Raw genomic sequence first — 17550 nt, forward strand, 5'->3', positions numbered from 1 at the left:
TGCCGTTAAGCGCCATGCTCTAGATTGCATGAGACCAAAGTCCGCCTTTGCTTCCCCTGGGAGGTCCTAAAGGGTCTCCTCATGCACGGACCCCCCCAACCCTGGGACCCCACTTCAGGAGCCGGCTCTCTAGACCGGGGCTGTCCCCCTCCCCCTCCTGCCGCCCGCTCAGCGTGTGGCTCCTGAGCTCCTCCCGACCCTGGCAGGTCCCGTGCACCCCCATCGACCCAGACTCTGTCCACCTCTCCCCCCCCCGCAGTGTCGCAGCCCCCCACCATCACCAAGCAGTCTGTGAAGGACCACATCGTGGACCCCCGAGACAACATCCTGATCGAGTGTGAAGCCAAAGGGAACCCTGCCCCCAGGTGAGTCCAAGCTGGGGGCGGGGGAGGGCAGAGCCGCACCCCGCTCCTGTCCTGGGGCTTCGGACCCCCAAGGCCACAGAGAGCCCAGCGAATGCAGGCGGAGTCCCCCCAGTCCGCCCCCAGCAGGTGGAGGCCATGATTTGGAGATCTAGGAAATCTAGTTGATGAGAAAACCCAGGGACAGAAAACATCCTGGCTCGGGTCACCACCAGGGGGCTGAGCTCAGCCTGTGTCCCGCCCAGAACCTTCCCCGTGCCCGCCTTCCCCTCACCCGCCCACGCAGCTTCTAGAAGTGCCTCTTCCAAGACTGTCTCTCCTGGGAGGGTGTTTGTGGGGGTTCACGAGAGGCAGGGTAGGACTGGAGGGGTGCTGCCCTACTGTGTTGCCTGGAAGGGTTGTATCCCCAGGAGGAGGCGGGCAGGGGTGAGCCCACGTTTAGTCCACCCCCGGGCGTGCCCTGGCGAGTGACCAGCAGCCACGTCTCCCACATTAAAAGCCGAATTCTGTGTGGACCCAGACAGGCACGAGCTGACGGAAGGATCAGGCCTGATGGGACCTCCGAGGGGGTTTCTCACAGGAGAAATGAGCTGGGCCCCCTGTGTGGCCGCCTCCTACCCCCAGGACCCCCATGGCCCCGTGGCAAGAGGGGGAGTGACCTGGAACGGACAGGCAGCTCAGAGGCCTGCCTGCACCTGGGCTCTCTCCCATTGTCTTTCTGGGGACAGTGGCTGTGGCCCCCAGCAGTTCCTGCGTCTGCTTCTGCTGTTTTTAAGTGGTCTGCAGGAGAGCAAAGCATGAGTGCACATGTTGTACCCATACATCAAGACACACTTTTTTTTTTCTTTTTGGGTCACACCCAATGATGGTCAGGGGTTACTCCTGGCTTTGCACTCAGGAATTACTCCTGGCGGTGCTCAGGGGACCATATAGGATGCTGGGAATCAAACCTGGATTGGCCTCGTGCAAGGCAAACACCCTATCTGCTGTACTATCGCTCTAGCCCCACATCAACACCCATTTTACATACACATACACCCCCCCCCCACATAGGTACTCACACACTCCACACACACACACACACACACACACGTACTCACACACTCCATAATACACCCACACACTCCCCCCCACATATAACACATTTTGCCCATGCACCTGCTTACACCCACACACCCACACATACACCTACCCACTACACACACACACGTACTCACACACTCCATAATACACCCACACACTCCCCCCCCCACATATAACACATTTTGCCCATGCACCTGCTTATACCCACACACCCACACATACACCTACCCACCACACACACACACACACACACACACACACACACACACACACACGCTCCCTCTCCAGTGCCCTGACCTGACCCTCCATCTGCCCAGGGTTGATCCTGCCCCGGCTCCATTTATTATATGCACCCCTGAGCCAGTCTTTCCCCGAGAACTCCTTTCCCCACTGGCTTTGGGGCACCCTCTCCCTGTAAGGAAGCAGTGGGAGCAGCTTGGCTGCCTGTGTCTGGGGTGAAGCCAGATTCTTGATTCCAGATGCCCAGGCCGGGGTCGGAAGGCCCATGGTAGCGGAGGGGGCTCCCTGGGGTTAGCCTACAGCCCACCGCCTGCAGAGCACGTGGTCCCTGGGCTTCCCGCCGGGTGGGGTCTGCTCCCCGAGACCCACTGAGATCCTGCAGGCAGGGCTGCCCTGCAGCCTCACGGGGCCCCGCAGACGGGTCGGTCGCCTGGGCCCCCTGGGACGGAAGGACGATTCTGCGACGGAAGCCCACGTCCCCCCGGGTCTCCCCTGGAGCCCACCGAGACTCCTCCTCGTCCGCAGCTTCCACTGGACCCGCAACAGCAGGTTCTTTAACATCGCCAAGGACCCCCGCGTGTCGATGAGGAGGCGGTCGGGGACCCTGGTGATCGACTTCCGCAGCGGCGGGCGGCCCGAGGAGTACGAGGGCGAGTATCAGTGCTTCGCCCGCAACAAGTTCGGCACAGCCCTGTCCAACCGGATTCGCCTGCAGGTGTCCAGTGAGTCGGGGCGAGGGCTGGGGCACGGTCCTGCCAGGGGCCCCGCCGAGCTTTGGCCCTGGGTCCCCTACATAGCCTGCTTGCTTCCTGGGCGGGGGTGGCACCTCCGTCCCCAACTCAGAAAGACCCCTGGGAGAGGGAGCGTCCCAGCACCTGGCTCAGCTTCTTCTGCAGCCTGGGCCCCTAGGGCCCTGCCCCGCCTCTCGTGGGCCGCTCCCCGCTCCTGCCCTCCTCTCCGTGGCCTCCTTCCTCTCCTTCTTACCCCCCAACCAGCCCCTGCACGTCTGCCTCCAGCTCTGTCCCTGCTCCGACCAGCACCTTCACTGGGACTTCCTTTGTCTGACTCCCCCCAGAATCTCCTCTGTGGCCCAAGGAGAACCTCGACCCCGTGGTGGTCCAGGAGGGCGCGCCCTTGACTCTGCAGTGCAACCCCCCGCCTGGACTGCCCTCCCCAGTCATCTTCTGGATGAGCAGCTGTAAGTCCTGGGACCCCGAGATCGTGGGTGTGTTTATGCCAGGGACGGCGGTGGTCTGTGAGACAGCTGTAATGATGGTGCCACACGGCTGAGAACAGGGTCTGCAGAGGGAGCTGCTAGCGCTCACTTCCTAGCCCAACTGCTATGTGCTGTGTGATCTCGAGCAAGTTGTTTAACATCTCTGGGCCTCACTTTCCTGTTCCGGAAACAGTAGCACTGCACTGTAGCACTGCCGTCCCATTGTTCATTGATTTGCTCGAGCGGGCACCAGTAATGTCTCCATTGTGAGACTTGTTGTTACTGTTTTTGGCATATTGAATACACCATGGGTAGCTCTGGCCAGGCTCTGTCGAGCGGGCGAGATATTCTCAGTAGCTTGCCAGGCTCTCTGAGAGGGATGGAGGAATCGAACCCAGCTGCGTGCAAGGCAAACACCCTACCCACTGTGCTATCGCTCCAGCCCTCCGGAAACAGTAGGACTAATAATCATACTTCTCCAAGAGAATTATTATAAGAATAACTCAACAAACTACATCCAAATCTTGGAATAGAAACAGGTGCACAGCGGGTGTCTGGTCATATTTGTCATGAAGAAAAGAGGATCACGGGCCGAGGAGGACCAGGGGCTGAGGGCCAGAGGGTGTGGTCACACCTTTCAGTGGCCTAATGGACAGATGGATGGCACGTGGATCAGTGTCCAGTTACCTGGACTGCCTCGGATTCTCTCCTCCTCTGGACTACAGGAGAGTGTTGGGTGATTCCTTTGACAAGGTGATGGGGAGGTGGATGTCAGGCAGGCACTCAAGCTCCCATGGTGCAGCGCACAGGCTCCCATCATGCACCACGCAGACTCCCATCATGCACCACATCATGCACCGTGCAGACTCCCATCATGCACCGCGCAGACTCCCATCATGCACCGCGCAGACTCCCATCATGCACCGCGCAGACTCCCATCATGCACCGCGCAGGCTCCCATCATGCACCGCGCAGACTCCCATCATGCAATGCTGTCCTGGTTTCCTCGGACCTGGACTCCTCTAACCCCTTGGGACCTCAGTCTCGGTCCACGTTTGCCCTGAAAATAGAGAGGCGAGGGCCTTTGGAAGGCAGATCACTGCAGGGCTGTGTACCTCCTGTCTACCCTCTTTCTCCTTCCCCGTCCACTGTTCATCGGCAGGTCCCCTGCCTGCCATCCTGACCCTCCCAGAACCCTCACCTCCGGGGGAGTACCGGGGGCAGTACCTTACCAGCCTGCTTTCATGGCAGCGTTGGGTCTTGCCGAGTCAGGAGGCTCTGTGCCCGGTCTCTGCCCTCTCGTCCTTCCTTACGGTGACCCATGCGTGGCCGAGCACCAACATCCCCGCCCTGCTCTTTCTGACTGATGCTTCCTTCCAGGGCCCAGAGCCTTCCACTGACTCTCCGTCTCCTCGGATAAAGTCCACACAGCAGTGCCATCCTGCTCCCCCTCTGGCCCCCTGGGCCCCAGCCCCCTGGCAGCACCCCCGCCCCCCACCATGTACTCGGTGCTTGTCTGTGGCCCACAGTCTCCTGCTCTTCCCGGGCAGAAACTGCCTGTCCATCCTTTCCAGCATGGAGTCGCACTAGTTTGGAGCTTGGTGCTGTCAGACAGTTGCCCGCGGTAGATCTTTGGGAAGTTGCTTCATTAACCGGGTACTTTATCAAATGGGGCCTTAAAAAACCAGCCATTTGGGCCTGGGAGAGGGCTCCAAGGGCTGGAGCGTGCGCAAGATTTGCATGTGGGAGCCTGGTCCCCTGGACACCACCACATATGACCCTCCCCCCAACATAAAAGCCATGAGGAAGGAGAAAGGAGGAGGCAGCCTCCTCAGTATCTGTGTACAAACCGAGCCACTTAGAAACACGCTCGTTTGTGTTTACGTCCGCGCTGGTGTTTGGGAGGCAGCAGCTGCAGGCGTTCTCAGCGTTCTCAGCTCCTGGGATGCCGAGTTAACAACAACAACAAAAAACTCTAAGAATTATTTCCACACTCTTCCGTAGAGCCCATGTCTCGATGATAATGATTGGCACATCTTACCGTTCTAACTGGTGAAGCTCTTTCTTTGGAGGGGAAAGCAATGTTTAAAAAAAAAAAAAAGGAAGAAATAAATGCATCTTATAATTTACAATTATTTATTTATTTATTTAATTTTTTGCTTTTTGGGTCACACCCGGCAATGCATAGAGGTTACTCCTGGCTCATGCACTCAGGAATCACCCCTGGCGGTGCTCAGGGGACCATATGGGATGCTGGGATTTGAACCCGGGTCGGCCGCGTGCAAGGCAAATGCCCTACCCGCTGTGCTATTGCTCCAGCCCTATAATTGACAATTTTAAAAAATTCTTAGTAAAACAGATATTGCATGTAGGGATTATGAGGAAGAAGAGTGATTAAGTGCACTCAGGAGAGAATGAGGACTTCCCCAGAGGACAGGGATGAGGGATCCCAAGTTGAGATGTGGGCAACCCCAGCGTGGAGATGTACCTGACAGTTTAGTTATTCAATGCTGAGAGGCCAGTTCTGTTTCAGTCAGCCCAGGGAACTGGAGGGCACCTCCTGTTTACTAGGGGGAGGATGAGGTCGGGGCATGGCACATAGAAATGCTCCCCCAGGAAAAGTGCTTACTCACCGCCAGCAGGAGGTGCTCCCCAGATCGGGAGCACCTGAAGGGTGGTTCCCTCTGGCCTCAGGGCCAGCCCCGCACACGCAGATAGTGAAGTGGACATGGTGGGCAGGCAAGCAGAGCTGAATCCACACCCCAGGACTTGCTCAGTCCTCTGCATTCCTATGGGAATTCCTGTGGGAAGAAGCCCAGGCCCGGGGTCGAGAGGATTAGACCACATCATGCTCCCGGCACCCCCCTGAGGAGCCCGTCCCAGGTGCTCCCGGCCAGGCCTGCTGTGCCGACTGCTGCTGTCTCTCCCGCTGTCCTGACTTCCGGCTGCCTCTGCTTCCTTGCAGCCATGGAACCCATCACCCAGGACAAACGCGTCTCCCAGGGCCATAACGGAGACCTGTACTTCTCCAACGTGCTGCTGCAGGACATGCAGACCGACTACAGCTGCAACGCCCGCTTCCACTTCACCCACACCATCCAGCAGAAGAACCCCTTCACCCTCAAGGTCCTCACCAGTAAGTGCCGCCCAGCTCGGGGCGGGTGCCAGGGCTGTAGCCCAGCTGAGCCCCAGCAGCCCTGGGTACCTGGACTTAGCGGGGCGGGGGGAACCCTTGTTCCGAGGCCCGTCTAGCAATCTGGTCCTCCTAGCTCTTTGACCCGAGCTCCTCCAGCTGCTCCTGGTTCTGGAGCTCTGTGTTGGTGCTTCTCAAACTCTGGTGGGGCTCCTGGCAGCCCCGGCCCCCTCCCAGGCCTGCCCGGGACGTCCATATCCGGTTAGTCCGGCCTCTTGGTTCTCCCTGAGTTCTCCCTGGGATGGGGAACACACACCAGAATGATGTGAGAAGCACCACTCTGCATGGCCATCTGGCCTCCCCCGCGTGCCTGATGATTTTATTTCTATTTATTGTTATCATTTTCTCCAAGAGTAACGAAGACTGTCCAGATTCACAGACTGTATAGACGGGCCCATATGGAATTGCTCTGCTTACGAGTTACAGACTTATGTTTCAGTTCCATTTGATTTGGTCTTGAATCTGATATGTTCCTACTGGAGTTTCTTAACTGGGACAGCCGTGGTGGGCCTCCGAGGGGGCTCCCGAGAAACAGGACAGGCCGGTACTGGGCCTGTGCCACTCAGAACAGGAGCGCGGGTGCCACGATTTCTGTCACGGGTTTGTGACACCCCTCTTAGAGCTCCAAAGACCTGAATCTGCCCGCCTCCACAGTGCCTGTTAGTTCCAGTACGGGGGAAGGGGAGGCGACAGTGGCAATTTTTTGGGGAACCATGCAAGGAACCTGATTCTTTTGGATATTAGCAACTTCCTTGGGTCAGGGTCAGATAAGTGAGGCTGACCTCTGGCTTCCCAGAGGACCCCCCCAGGTAGCAGTATGTCCTGGGGTGTGGGGGGCTGGGGCGAGGCTTGGGGGAGCCACCTCTGTCAGCACAGGTGAGGTGGCTGCTCTGTCCCTCGTGCCCCACATCGGGCTGAGTCCTCCTTTCCTCTGAGGCAGGGGAGCCAGCGCCGGGCCCTCTTTCTTCTGGGGCATTTGTTTTCTTCTATCCCGTCTCTTCCTTTTCTTCTCTCTTCTGTCCCATTGGCTTCCTCTCTGTCGTTTGTTCTTCCTCCTTCTTGTCCTTCCGCTCTCTTGAGGCCCCCTCTCCCCTACCCCGTGCAGCACCCCCACGGTTCCTAAGTGGCCTCAAGTAGCCTGGCAGGGAGCAGGAAACCCAGGGCCCAGGACCCAGCCACGTGTCCCTGGCAGGGTCCCCAGCTTCAGTCTGCTGCTGTCCCCTCCTTGGCTTTCCTGTGCCAGACGCAGGCCCAGCTGGGGGGAGCAGCAAGGGGACCGTTGAAGAAGAAAGTTGGGTTGTCTAAAGTGTCCCCTGGGTGTGCATCCAGGATAGCCCTGCCAGCTGGCTGGGCTGCAGGGGACAGTGTGGTCTGCCCGGAGCCTCCGCCTGCCTGCTGGAGCCAGAGCAGAGCTGGCAGCACTCAGCAGGGGGGAGGCAGGGATGCGGGGAGCCCGTGTGCAGACGCCTCATCTTGCACCAGGGAGATGGGGGGTCCAGTGGGCAGAGAACGTGGGCTTCCAGCAGCCCTGTCTCCACGCAGGCAGGCTTCGCTTCATTTCTGCCCTTCCCCCTGAGTGCCGGGACTTCCAGCCTGCAGCATACCTCCAGGGGAGGCTCCGACGGGGAGTAAGGTCTGGGTCTCTGAGAGCAGGCCCAGAATTGACAACAGCTTTCTAAATAGCTCAGTTAAGCTGTCCGCCCTCCTGGCCAGCAGGGATGCAGGCTTTTCCTTGTACGGTTAGGACTAGTCCTGGGCTGGCTACCAAAGATCCAGGGGACCGCTGTGAGACCTGCTCTCACCAGGACCCTGGCTCAGCCTGCCCACAGGAAGCAATGAGCCTCCTCTTGGCTCACTGTGTGGACTTTGGGCCCAGGAGGGCTGTGGTCATCTCCACTGTGGGGCCCTGGCCCAGGGGGGCTGTGGTCATACCTGCTGTGCAGACCCTGGGCCCAGGAGGGCTGTGGTCATACCCGCTGTGGGCCCTGGATCTAGGAGGGACACGGCAGGCCTGACCTCCAGACGGCCGTCCCCAGTCACTTTCCAGCTCACGCTGGGACATGGCTTATGGGCAGCAGCCTCCTGGGCTGGCAGGGGTGTCACACAGTGCCCTCTCTCCCAGGGCTCCTTTATGGGGAGAGCGCGTCACCCTGAGACACTGTGGGGACTCCTAGGCCAGGGAGGCGGCTCAGTGGCATAGCCATGGCCTTGCACGGGTGAGTCCTGAGTTCAGTCCTCTAAATGTACATATATATATTAGTTCAAAAATAAACAGAGATAATACAAGAGGGAAGGCACTCACTGTGCCTAAAGCTGTCCCCACCTCCCCACCATGATCCCTCACACACCATATGGTCCCCGAGACTACCAGGTATGGCCCCAAATCCCAAAATAAAGACATCAATGAGGGGCTGGAGTGATAGCACAGTGGGTAGGGCATTTGCCTTGCATGCAGACGACCTGGGTTTGAATCCCAGCATTCCATATGGTGCCCTGAGCACCACCAGGAGTAATTCCTGAGTGCAGAGCCAGGAGTAACCCCTGTGCATCACCAGGTATGACCCAAAAAGAAAAAAAAAAGACATCGATGAATTAACAGCCAGAAAAGTTTTCACCCTAATTCCTTCTATGCCGATGTGACATCCTTGAAGCACTAGAGGTCTGAGTTTCTCGGACGTGCTCCAGAATCTGCAAGCTGTGAGGGTCCTTCTGAGCTCGGTCACTTCTCTGAGGTCCTGCTCACCTGGTGGCAGGGTCCCCCATCCATGTGCCCTGTCCCCTGCTCCCACTATACCAGTTCCCCATTCCCTGCAGGCCCCTCCAGCCGAGCTCCAGCTACTCCACACTCCCTTCACCAGGGCAGGCGAGGCCTCTGGCACACCCTCTGCAGCGAGCTTCCTAGATCATGGAACTCTTCCTCCCGGGTGCCCATATTCCGGCTGCGATGCAGTGCCAGCCTCACCAGAGAGCACGCACGGCCCCTTAACGTCACTTGTCTGACCCGCTTCCAGAACTGAGGCTTCTGGGAGGGCCCAGTCCGTTTTGGACTCAGTCTCTGTTGCTGCTCCTGGGGAACACTCGGCTTGGTTTGTGGGTGGCTGCACCAGCCCCCCTCTGGCCCTGCTGGTCTGCCAAACTTGAACCCATGCCTGGGAGGAGATGGTGACATGAGAGAGCCCTTAAGGATGCTGGCATGAGGGTATTCCTGGATTCTGGATTGAACCCCCCGATACTCAGAAGCCTCGGCTACTGGCCTGCCTGCTGTGGAAGGTCCCGCAGCGAGGCTTAGGGCTCCATCTGCAGCTTAGCCGGTGGCCCTCCTCAGCCCACGGTGGATCGTGCACGGGCCGTGCCCCCGCCCCAGCGGTGATAAAATCTGGGCCACTCTAACAACCACTCTGTTTATTTTTTTAAATTGAATTACCATGAGATATAGTTACAAAGCTTTCATGATTCGGTTTCAGTCATACTATGTTCCAACAGCCATCCCTTCACCGGTGTATATTTCACCACAAATATCCCCTGTATCTCTCCTGCCACCATCCACCCCCTCCCCTGCCCCACCAGCCTGCCCCTATGGCAGGCACTTTTCTTCTTCTATCTCTCTCTCTCTTTCTCTCTCTCTCTCTCCTCACTTCCTGTCTCTCTCTTTCTCTAATTTTGGGCATTATGGTTTACAATACACATACTGAGAGACCATCAGGTTTGGTCCTGTACCCACTTTCAGCACACATCTCCCATCCAGAGCGATCCCTTCCAGCCGTCATTGTCATACTGCTCCCTTCTCTATCCCAACTGCCCTCTCCCCCAGCCCTTGAGGCAGGCTTCCAGCTGTGGACCAATCCTCCTGGTCCTTATTTCTGCTGTCCTTGGGTGCTAGTCTCATACGATGGTTTCTTATATCCCACAAATGAGTGCAGTCATTGTCTGTCTGTCCCTCTCCTTCTGACTCATTTCACTCAGCATGACACTCTGCATGTCCATTCTCACGACCACTCTGAGACTCAGTTGGAGACCTTTCGGCCAACAGATACATCTCGGCGACCAGGGAGAGAGGGGTGCCCACCAGTTGGGTTTGGGGGGTATTATTGGTCTGCCTGTGTTTGCTTGGGTCCCACGTCCACTCTCTCTGATGATGATGAGCTCTCTCGAACATTCTCCTCCATCACCTGGCTAGTGTCTGCTCAGGGCAGATACGACATTCTCCAGGCCCACTAATGCCTTTCTCTTTAGTGACCCCAGGAGCACCTGACCCACAGTCCTGGGCATGAGGTGCTGGATGAAAGGAGTTTTTCCAAAGACTGCCTCGGGATGCCACTAATCCTTCTTATTTGTTTGAAAACTTACAGGACAAAGTAATTAAAGGCCAAGCCTAATTTCTTTCATTAAAACTGAACCTTATTGCCTTCTTTTGCAGGATTTAACCTTTTCTTCCCTGTGGGGGCTATTTTGTGTTGCTTGTTCTTCACCAAATGTATTTCCTTTACACACACGCCGTGTTTTTCTTTGCAAAAGACCACTGATGCTGTCCTAGCTGTGGCTTTGCCTTTCTGTTGGTTCCCTCCTGTTTATGCCTCCGTGACCTCCGCGGCCCCGTTTGCTCACCCTCTTTTGTTTGTTGCAGACAACCCCTATAATGACTCGTCCTTAAGAAACCACCCTGACATTTACAGTGGTGAGTCGCCGCGTGACCTGGGGAGTAACCTTGCCTATGCTAACTTCCGTTTGCCTAACTCGACTCATCGCATGTCATTAACGATGCCGGGGGCGGTCTGAGCGCTGGCCAGGTCCGGTGCCATAGAGCCAGCCCCCAAACACTGCCAGCCAGCAGGACCATGGACGCGGTGGGAGCTGGCGGCTGCTCACGTGGTGGCTGACTCTGCTCCCCAAGGCTCCCAGTACACTGCAGTTGCTGGACTCTGGACAAGTTGTTCCAACCAGGACTTCTGGGCAAAACCTTGCGGATTCGGTAGAAGCTTAGGAATCTGTGGTGGATGGATGGCAAGGATCGGAGGCGGGGCCAGTAATTCCTACTTAGGGGTCGAGGAGGAGGAAGGCTTTGTAGTGGAGGGACTTGTCCCAGCCTCAGTCTAGCCTTTATGATCGGGTCTGTGGACCTAAAAGATCCAACGGGATTATGAAGACAAGTCGGAGCCCAGTTCTGAACTTTCTTCCCAGGCCGGCCACGCAGGGCAGGGCGCCCCATCTCCCGGGCCTCTCCTCCCCTTCGGCCGTATGTGTCCACATGTCTGGAAGGCACCAGCGGCTCCGGTGAGCCTGTTTTTGCCGTGGCACAACCGCTGGCTGCGTGACCTAATTAATCAAGTAATGGGCTCTTGTCACACCTGACTTGCTCCCCACCACGGGTCATGAATGTCGTGTTCTCCGTGAGCAGCAGGGGGGAGACCGTCATTTGCGAGTTCTGCCAAGCAGCTGGGTCCCTCATCAGTCATGCGCGGGAACAGTGGCCCCGAGGCAGCCGGTGCTCACTCTGGGCTCAGATCGATGGGACGAGTCTGTGATGTGCCACATGAACAATGTTCCCTGTCTGGTGAGGGGCCAGTTAGTTAGGCGTCCAGCAGCTCAGAAAACCCTGAGGGAGCAGAGAATCCAGGCTGGACACTGAGCATTTGCTTCCGAGTCATATTTTGTTTGAAACATGCCAGCGGATCCCCAGTCAGTACTGTGTGTGGAAGGTGCCCTGTCCTGGACGGGATTCCAGGTGATCTGTCATGGAAGTGTTCTTGGAGCTGGAATGTACCCGAGCCAGATGGTCCCTCACCTGATGTAAGCTCCTGACTTTACGTATGATAAGCAGCCAGGGAATAGGCAAATAGGCAGGCAGAGTTCTTTCTTCCGTGGGGTACATTTGGTGAGCCCAGAGACTTTCTAAGTGGCAGATACGGTGAGTGGCCGAGTGGGAGTTACAGAACCACGAGTGCTAGGAAACAGACGCCCCCCTTCTCTGTGATCCAGGCTGAAAAGGCTGGCCAGATTCGAACCTACGGGGAAGACTGCCAAGTCAAAGCAGGGTCAGGGTAAAATGAAGGGCAGAGAGGTGGGATGCTTCTAGAAAGAAAAACTGGAAAGGTAAGGGAGGTCCTTATGAGCGCAGGACACTGGACCCAGCAAATGTCGTTGCCTGGTATATCTCCCATCTGTCACACAGCAGTTGATGAGGTCCTCGGGCAGTTCCACATGTGCTGGTGATTTCTGCAGTGGCTTGGTATCCTCTGACCCGATGCCGCTGAGATGCTAAATCAGGGAAGCTTACCTGCGGATGTGGATTGGCACCTGAATTCAGTCAGCATTGAGACAGGAGTCATGAGAACCCTCGAAGGGGGTGCACTCGTGATTTCCTGTCACATGACTTCCTGTTAACTTCAATCCAGAATGGACTCGGACAGGCTGTTTAGTGTGCCAGAAGTTGAATTTTCTTCTTCTGTAAAGTGGGTGTGCATACTCCCTGTCTCTTGGGATTCAGGTGAAAGTCAAGCAGGACCATGTCCTAGTGGGGCAGGGACACATGGCTGTGAATAATAAATGCTCCCTCACCCATTTTGCTTTATTTTATTTTTGGCTTTTTGGGTCACACCCGGCAATGCTCAGGCTCTGCACTCAGGAATCACTCCTGGCGGTGCTCGGGGGACCGTGTGGGATGCCGGGGATCAAACCCAGATTGGCTGCGTGCAAGGCAAATGCCCTACCCGCTGTACTATCGCTCCGGCACCCTCATCCGTTTTAAAGGGCAGGGTTTAGTGCTGACCATATCAGGTATAACCGATCTGTGTTTCTGAAATGTCGTGAGATGCAGAGAGCGAGCAGGAGGAGAAGCCGTGGGACGAGAGGCAAAGGCAGTTATGGGAAGGAAGTCCTGATGGGAAAGCAATTTAGGACAGACCGAGACGCAGTTCAGACTGGGGCTGTGCTGACACGGGCTAAGAAAGTGCCAAGTGCTGCGTGGGGTATTTGGGTTAGACTTCTGGAGGAGACTTTTGGCAGTGGCCATGTCCAGCGTTACCTGCCAAAGCATTTTTCTGCTTTCCGTGGTCGCCTGGCTGCCGTTTCCTGGTGCCAGGGAGCCAGCTACGAAGCAGCATCCTGTCCCGGGAATTCTTGCCTCTGGGCCCAGGGGCCTATACGGCTGCTCTTGGCAGAGGCTCCCTCTGAATGCCGCCCCTGAGGGCTGCACACACAGACAAGGCCCCTTCCAGCAAAATGACCTTTCCCCAGATGGACAGCCATGGGGGTTGAGACAGTGTCTCCAAGTTCTTACCAGGTCCCGTGGCAGGAGGTCCCCATTCTCAGGTCCCCATTCTCCCGCCTTGGGCTGGTGAGACCAAAAAGAGGACAGCATCAGGTCAAAGGTCAGACAGGCCCACGTGGCCCAAATGTGAGCTCTGGCTTCCGGGCTCTGAATTTGGTCAGGCCCTTGGTCCCAACCCACTTCTGAAGTTTGGGAGGACAAGAGAAGGCTGTGACGCCGGGCAAATCTCCAAGACCTACATCCCACAGAGCCACAGATCTCTGTGGGAGAAGAGAGATGTCGGTGGTGGCACCCAGGGGACTGTCTCCGAGTCCCACAGAGTTTCCATCGCACATGGCGAGTCCCCTTTGTCTTGGAGACTCTCCTGGGCCTGCTTCCATGGCGGAAGAGATTAGCTCTTTGCCAGAGTTCACGTAATGCCTTCTGCTGTCACTGGCACATTTCTTTACCCTTTGTCCCGATGCAGCTTCTGGACCCACCACGTGCAGCCTCGTTTGGTTCCTTATCGAACTTCCCACACCCTTGAGAATAGTTGAGGGACCAGAGCTAGGACAAGGGAGTCCTCTCCCTGGCCCCTGCGCCAAAAGAATCCAGTTGAGATAGCGCTGGAGCCTTTGAATTCCCTCTAGAACTTTCCCACGTGGGCCTGAGTTTATTTAAGAGACATTGAGGAGAGACGGAATATTAGCTGAGCCAGTGGGAGCAGGTTGGAGGGAAATGTCGAGGGAGCTAAGACGGAGACACCTTTCACTTTCACCTCGGTTGCCCTTGGATATTTCTTTCTCTCCTTTGAGGAGGAAAGCTGTCTCTGAAGCCGGCAGACAGAGGGCAGGACAGAGGGAGTTTCCATCTGTAAAGGGAGAACAGAGACAGAATAAGAGTGTGAAAGGGCCACAGGCCTCCGGGCTATGCAGGAAATGGGAACTGTGGCCACTCTGGTGGTCGGGTGGGGGCATTGCACAGGACAGTGAATTGTCCTATGAGAAGCATCTCAGGATGTTTCTCTGTCTGGTTTGGAACTGTGGCTTATTCTCCAGCTGCTCCTCTTCCTTGGAGAGGAGTCTGGGGTTGCTAACCCTCGCCCTGCAGGACAGAGGTTAGGTACTGCCCTAGCCCCTTGTCCCAGGACCTTGTCCCAGCACCCACGGACCCCTCCTTCCCACACTCGACCCTCTCCTGGCCTCGAGGGTTCATGTACTGCACATACTGGTGTGAATCCAGTGTCTTACGAGGCCCTAGTTCCTGCTTCAGCTTCTGTTCCTGTGAAGGGACGAGGGAGACGTGTTCTGACTGAGGTGGCACCTCTGCCCCCGTACTTCCGGGCCTCCCAGCCCCCTCGGGTCTGCACAGCGCCTCCTGCCCTCCGCCTCTGGGGCCTCCACCTGGATGGTCTGAAGGGGACTGAGAAGGGTGGGAGGATGCCCGGCTCTTGGTTCCCCTGATGCTGCAGGGGTGGCGGACATGCACGGTAACCAATTAACCCCATAATGGATTAACCCCTCCATAGCCACTGTGGACAGCTAGGCCGGCTGCAGAGAGAGGACGACCGTGGGCTGGCTTGCTGCCTTTCCCTCTCCTTCCAACTCCGCCTGCCTCCTGCCCTCGCACTTACTGGACACTTTCTACGTTCTAACAGCCTGACGGCCTCTGTGAAGGCTTAACGGTCAACACTAAGAGAGTCCTCGCTGGCTCTGGGAAAGGTGCTCTCCATTGGCCGGTGTCCCTGGGACAGGAGCCCCAGCCTGACCCCAGCTAGCACATCCAGCACCCCCAGGGGACCCCCAATTCCCTGTCACTCTCCTTCCTCCTCAGAGCACTAAGGACCCTCTACCCCCAGGGCCGGGTTTTCCCTCTGGCCCCCAGGACTCCAGGCCCTGCCACCCTGTACCTCTCACTTACCCAGCTGGGTTTCGGCAGGTGTATGTTTTTTTTTAAAACGCATATTTATAGTCATATATGTTTGAGCAGGGGGTGCTTTCTCCCACCCTCCTGCTGCCTTGGGGCTCTGCCAGGCTCCTCCTTCCGCGTTACTCATCTCCATAGAGCCGTGCAGAGCGCGCTGAAGGAGCCTAAGGCACAGGAGGGCCAAGGAGGAGCAGGCTTGCACGGCCCCTTCCACAATCACGGCGCCCCCACCCCCCAGTATCTATCGTCTTTGTGAGCCCCCAGACCTGCTGAGGCGCCTCATTGAATTGCAGATGGGCCCCCTCAGGCCTTGGCTGCCCTCCCATCTCTTTCATCTAATTAACACCCTCCCCGCCCAGCCCCCTCCCAAAGTCATTACTGAAGAAGCAGCCTGGCCCCCAGTGATTTCCTGCCATCTCTGCTCATTAATTCTCCCCATGCCTCTGCGAAACCATTAATAACACCGCCCGCATCTTTGACTGTTTGTCTGGGTCTCTGTGGCTTCGTCCCAGCCCCCTGGTCTCTCGGGTCCCCCAGCACGGGCCTCTTCTCCTTATTCCGCGTCCCTGTCTCGGGGACCAGCTCTGCTGCTGAGATGGTTTCCCTACACCAACCCCTGCCCCCGTCATGGCATCTGGATCCCAACACAAGTTCCTCTCTGTACAGACCACCCCGTCTCCCCTGCCCGGAGGGAGAGGTGGGCTGAAGCGTGGGGAGGGGGGCCTGGACCCCTCAACAAGAGCCTTGCACGCATGTGCAATGGGGCCGAGGAGCTTCCTAACACCCGGTGTCCATGGTGCCCCCCTTCCATGCAACGGACAGGACCGGAGCGGGGACTAAGGGGGCGTGATGACATCTCTTCTCTAGCCTCACAGCCCTGGCCTAGCCGGCTGGTGGGCCCCGCCCGGAGGCTCACTCGAGCTCGTTCTGTGTGCTTCCAGCCCGAGGAGTCGCAGAAAGAACACCCAGCTTCATGTATCCCCAGGGCACCTCGAGCAGCCAGATGGTACTGCGTGGCACGGACCTCCTGCTGGAGTGCATCGCCTCCGGGGTGTACGTACCAGCGCACCCCACTTCTGGCCCGGGAGCTTGTGCATGCTCTATTCTCGCCGTGCTGGAGGAAAGGGCGGTTAGAGGAGCACCCGGCCTTAGCGAGGCCCCACACACAGGGGTCCACCCCTGCCTGCCCCTCGCCGCCTCTCTCCAGAATGGAGAGAAACAGGGCGGCCTGTGAGGCAAGGTCTCTCCCGCCAGAGCGAGTGTCCCCCCAGATAGGAGAGCAGGTCTCGGAGGGAGTGCGCAGTAGGGACACCTGGTCACCTGGCCCGGGAGGGAAGAGTGAGGAGCGTTCAGTGAGGGTCTGTCTCCGCTTGCCTCTCTGCCAGCCCAACGCCAGACATCGCCTGGTACAAGAAAGGGGGGGACCTCCCATCCGACAAGGCCAAGTTTGAGAACTTTAACAAGGCCCTGCGCATCACCAACGTCTCCGAGGAGGACTCTGGGGAGTATTTCTGCCTGGCCTCCAACAAGATGGGCAGCATCCGGCACACGATCTCGGTGAGAGTAAAGGGTACGTTGTGTGTATTTCTCATTACGATGCCCTTGCGCCCCCACGCCATGACCACCTTCCCTCTGAGGGGGCTGGGGCTGTGTGAGTGGGGGGCTGCAGACACACTGGTTAGTGGCAATAGTGGCCTGCCTGGGCGGGGTCACCTCCTGAGCGCGTGTGTGACCGTGAGCATGTGTGACTGCGTGTGAGTGTGTGGCTGTGAGAGTCTGTGTGAGCATGTGTGAGGGTGTGTGTGAGGTTGTGTGACTGTATGTGTGTGAGTATTGTGTGAGTGAGTGTATGTGAGCATGTAGGAAAGTGTGTGTGAGGGTGTGTGACTGTGTGTGAGTGTGACTGAGAGTATGTGAACATGTATAGGGGTGAGTGTGTATGACAGTGTTGTGTCTGATTGTGAGTATGTGACTGTGAATATGTGTGAGGGTATGTGACTGAAAGTGAGTGTGACTAAAAGTGTGTGAATGTGTATAAGGGTGAATGAGTGTGTATGACAATGTTGTGTCTGAGTGTGACTATGTGACTGTAAGTATGTGTGAGGGTGTGTGACTCTGAGTGTGACTGAAGGTGTGTGAACATTTATGAGGATGTGTGTGAGTGTGTATGACAGAGTTTTGTCTGAGTGTGAGTGTGTGACCGAGAGTATATATGTGAGGATGTGTGACTGTGCGAGTGTGACTAAAAGAGTGTGAACATGTATGAGGGTGCGTGTGAGTATGT

At 57.0% G+C, this 17550-nt stretch overlaps 1 protein-coding gene across 14 annotated transcripts in view; it reads left to right on the plus strand.

Moving 5' to 3' along the window:
* The window catches only part of NFASC (neurofascin), a 179989-nt gene that overhangs the window by 115840 nt on the left and 46599 nt on the right, over positions 1 to 17550 (plus strand). For 10 of the 14 annotated variants that reach the window (XM_055144403.1, XM_055144410.1, XM_055144412.1 and 7 more), the window contains 7 exons: positions 260 to 365; positions 2211 to 2407; positions 2761 to 2883; positions 5867 to 6037; positions 10719 to 10769; positions 16208 to 16319; positions 16652 to 16836. In XM_055144403.1, coding sequence (XP_055000378.1) covers positions 260 to 365; positions 2211 to 2407; positions 2761 to 2883; positions 5867 to 6037; positions 10719 to 10769; positions 16208 to 16319; positions 16652 to 16836 — 945 coding nt within the window. The remainder of the gene's footprint in view (positions 1 to 259; positions 366 to 2210; positions 2408 to 2760; positions 2884 to 5866; positions 6038 to 10718; positions 10770 to 16207; positions 16320 to 16651; positions 16837 to 17550) is intronic. The other 4 variants (XM_055144406.1, XM_055144409.1, XM_055144407.1 and 1 more) reach the window with 1 other exon arrangement.

The sequence above is a fragment of the Sorex araneus genome, chromosome 7 (genome assembly GCF_027595985.1).
Source record: "Sorex araneus isolate mSorAra2 chromosome 7, mSorAra2.pri, whole genome shotgun sequence".
NCBI classification, from domain to species: Eukaryota; Metazoa; Chordata; class Mammalia; order Eulipotyphla; family Soricidae; genus Sorex; species Sorex araneus.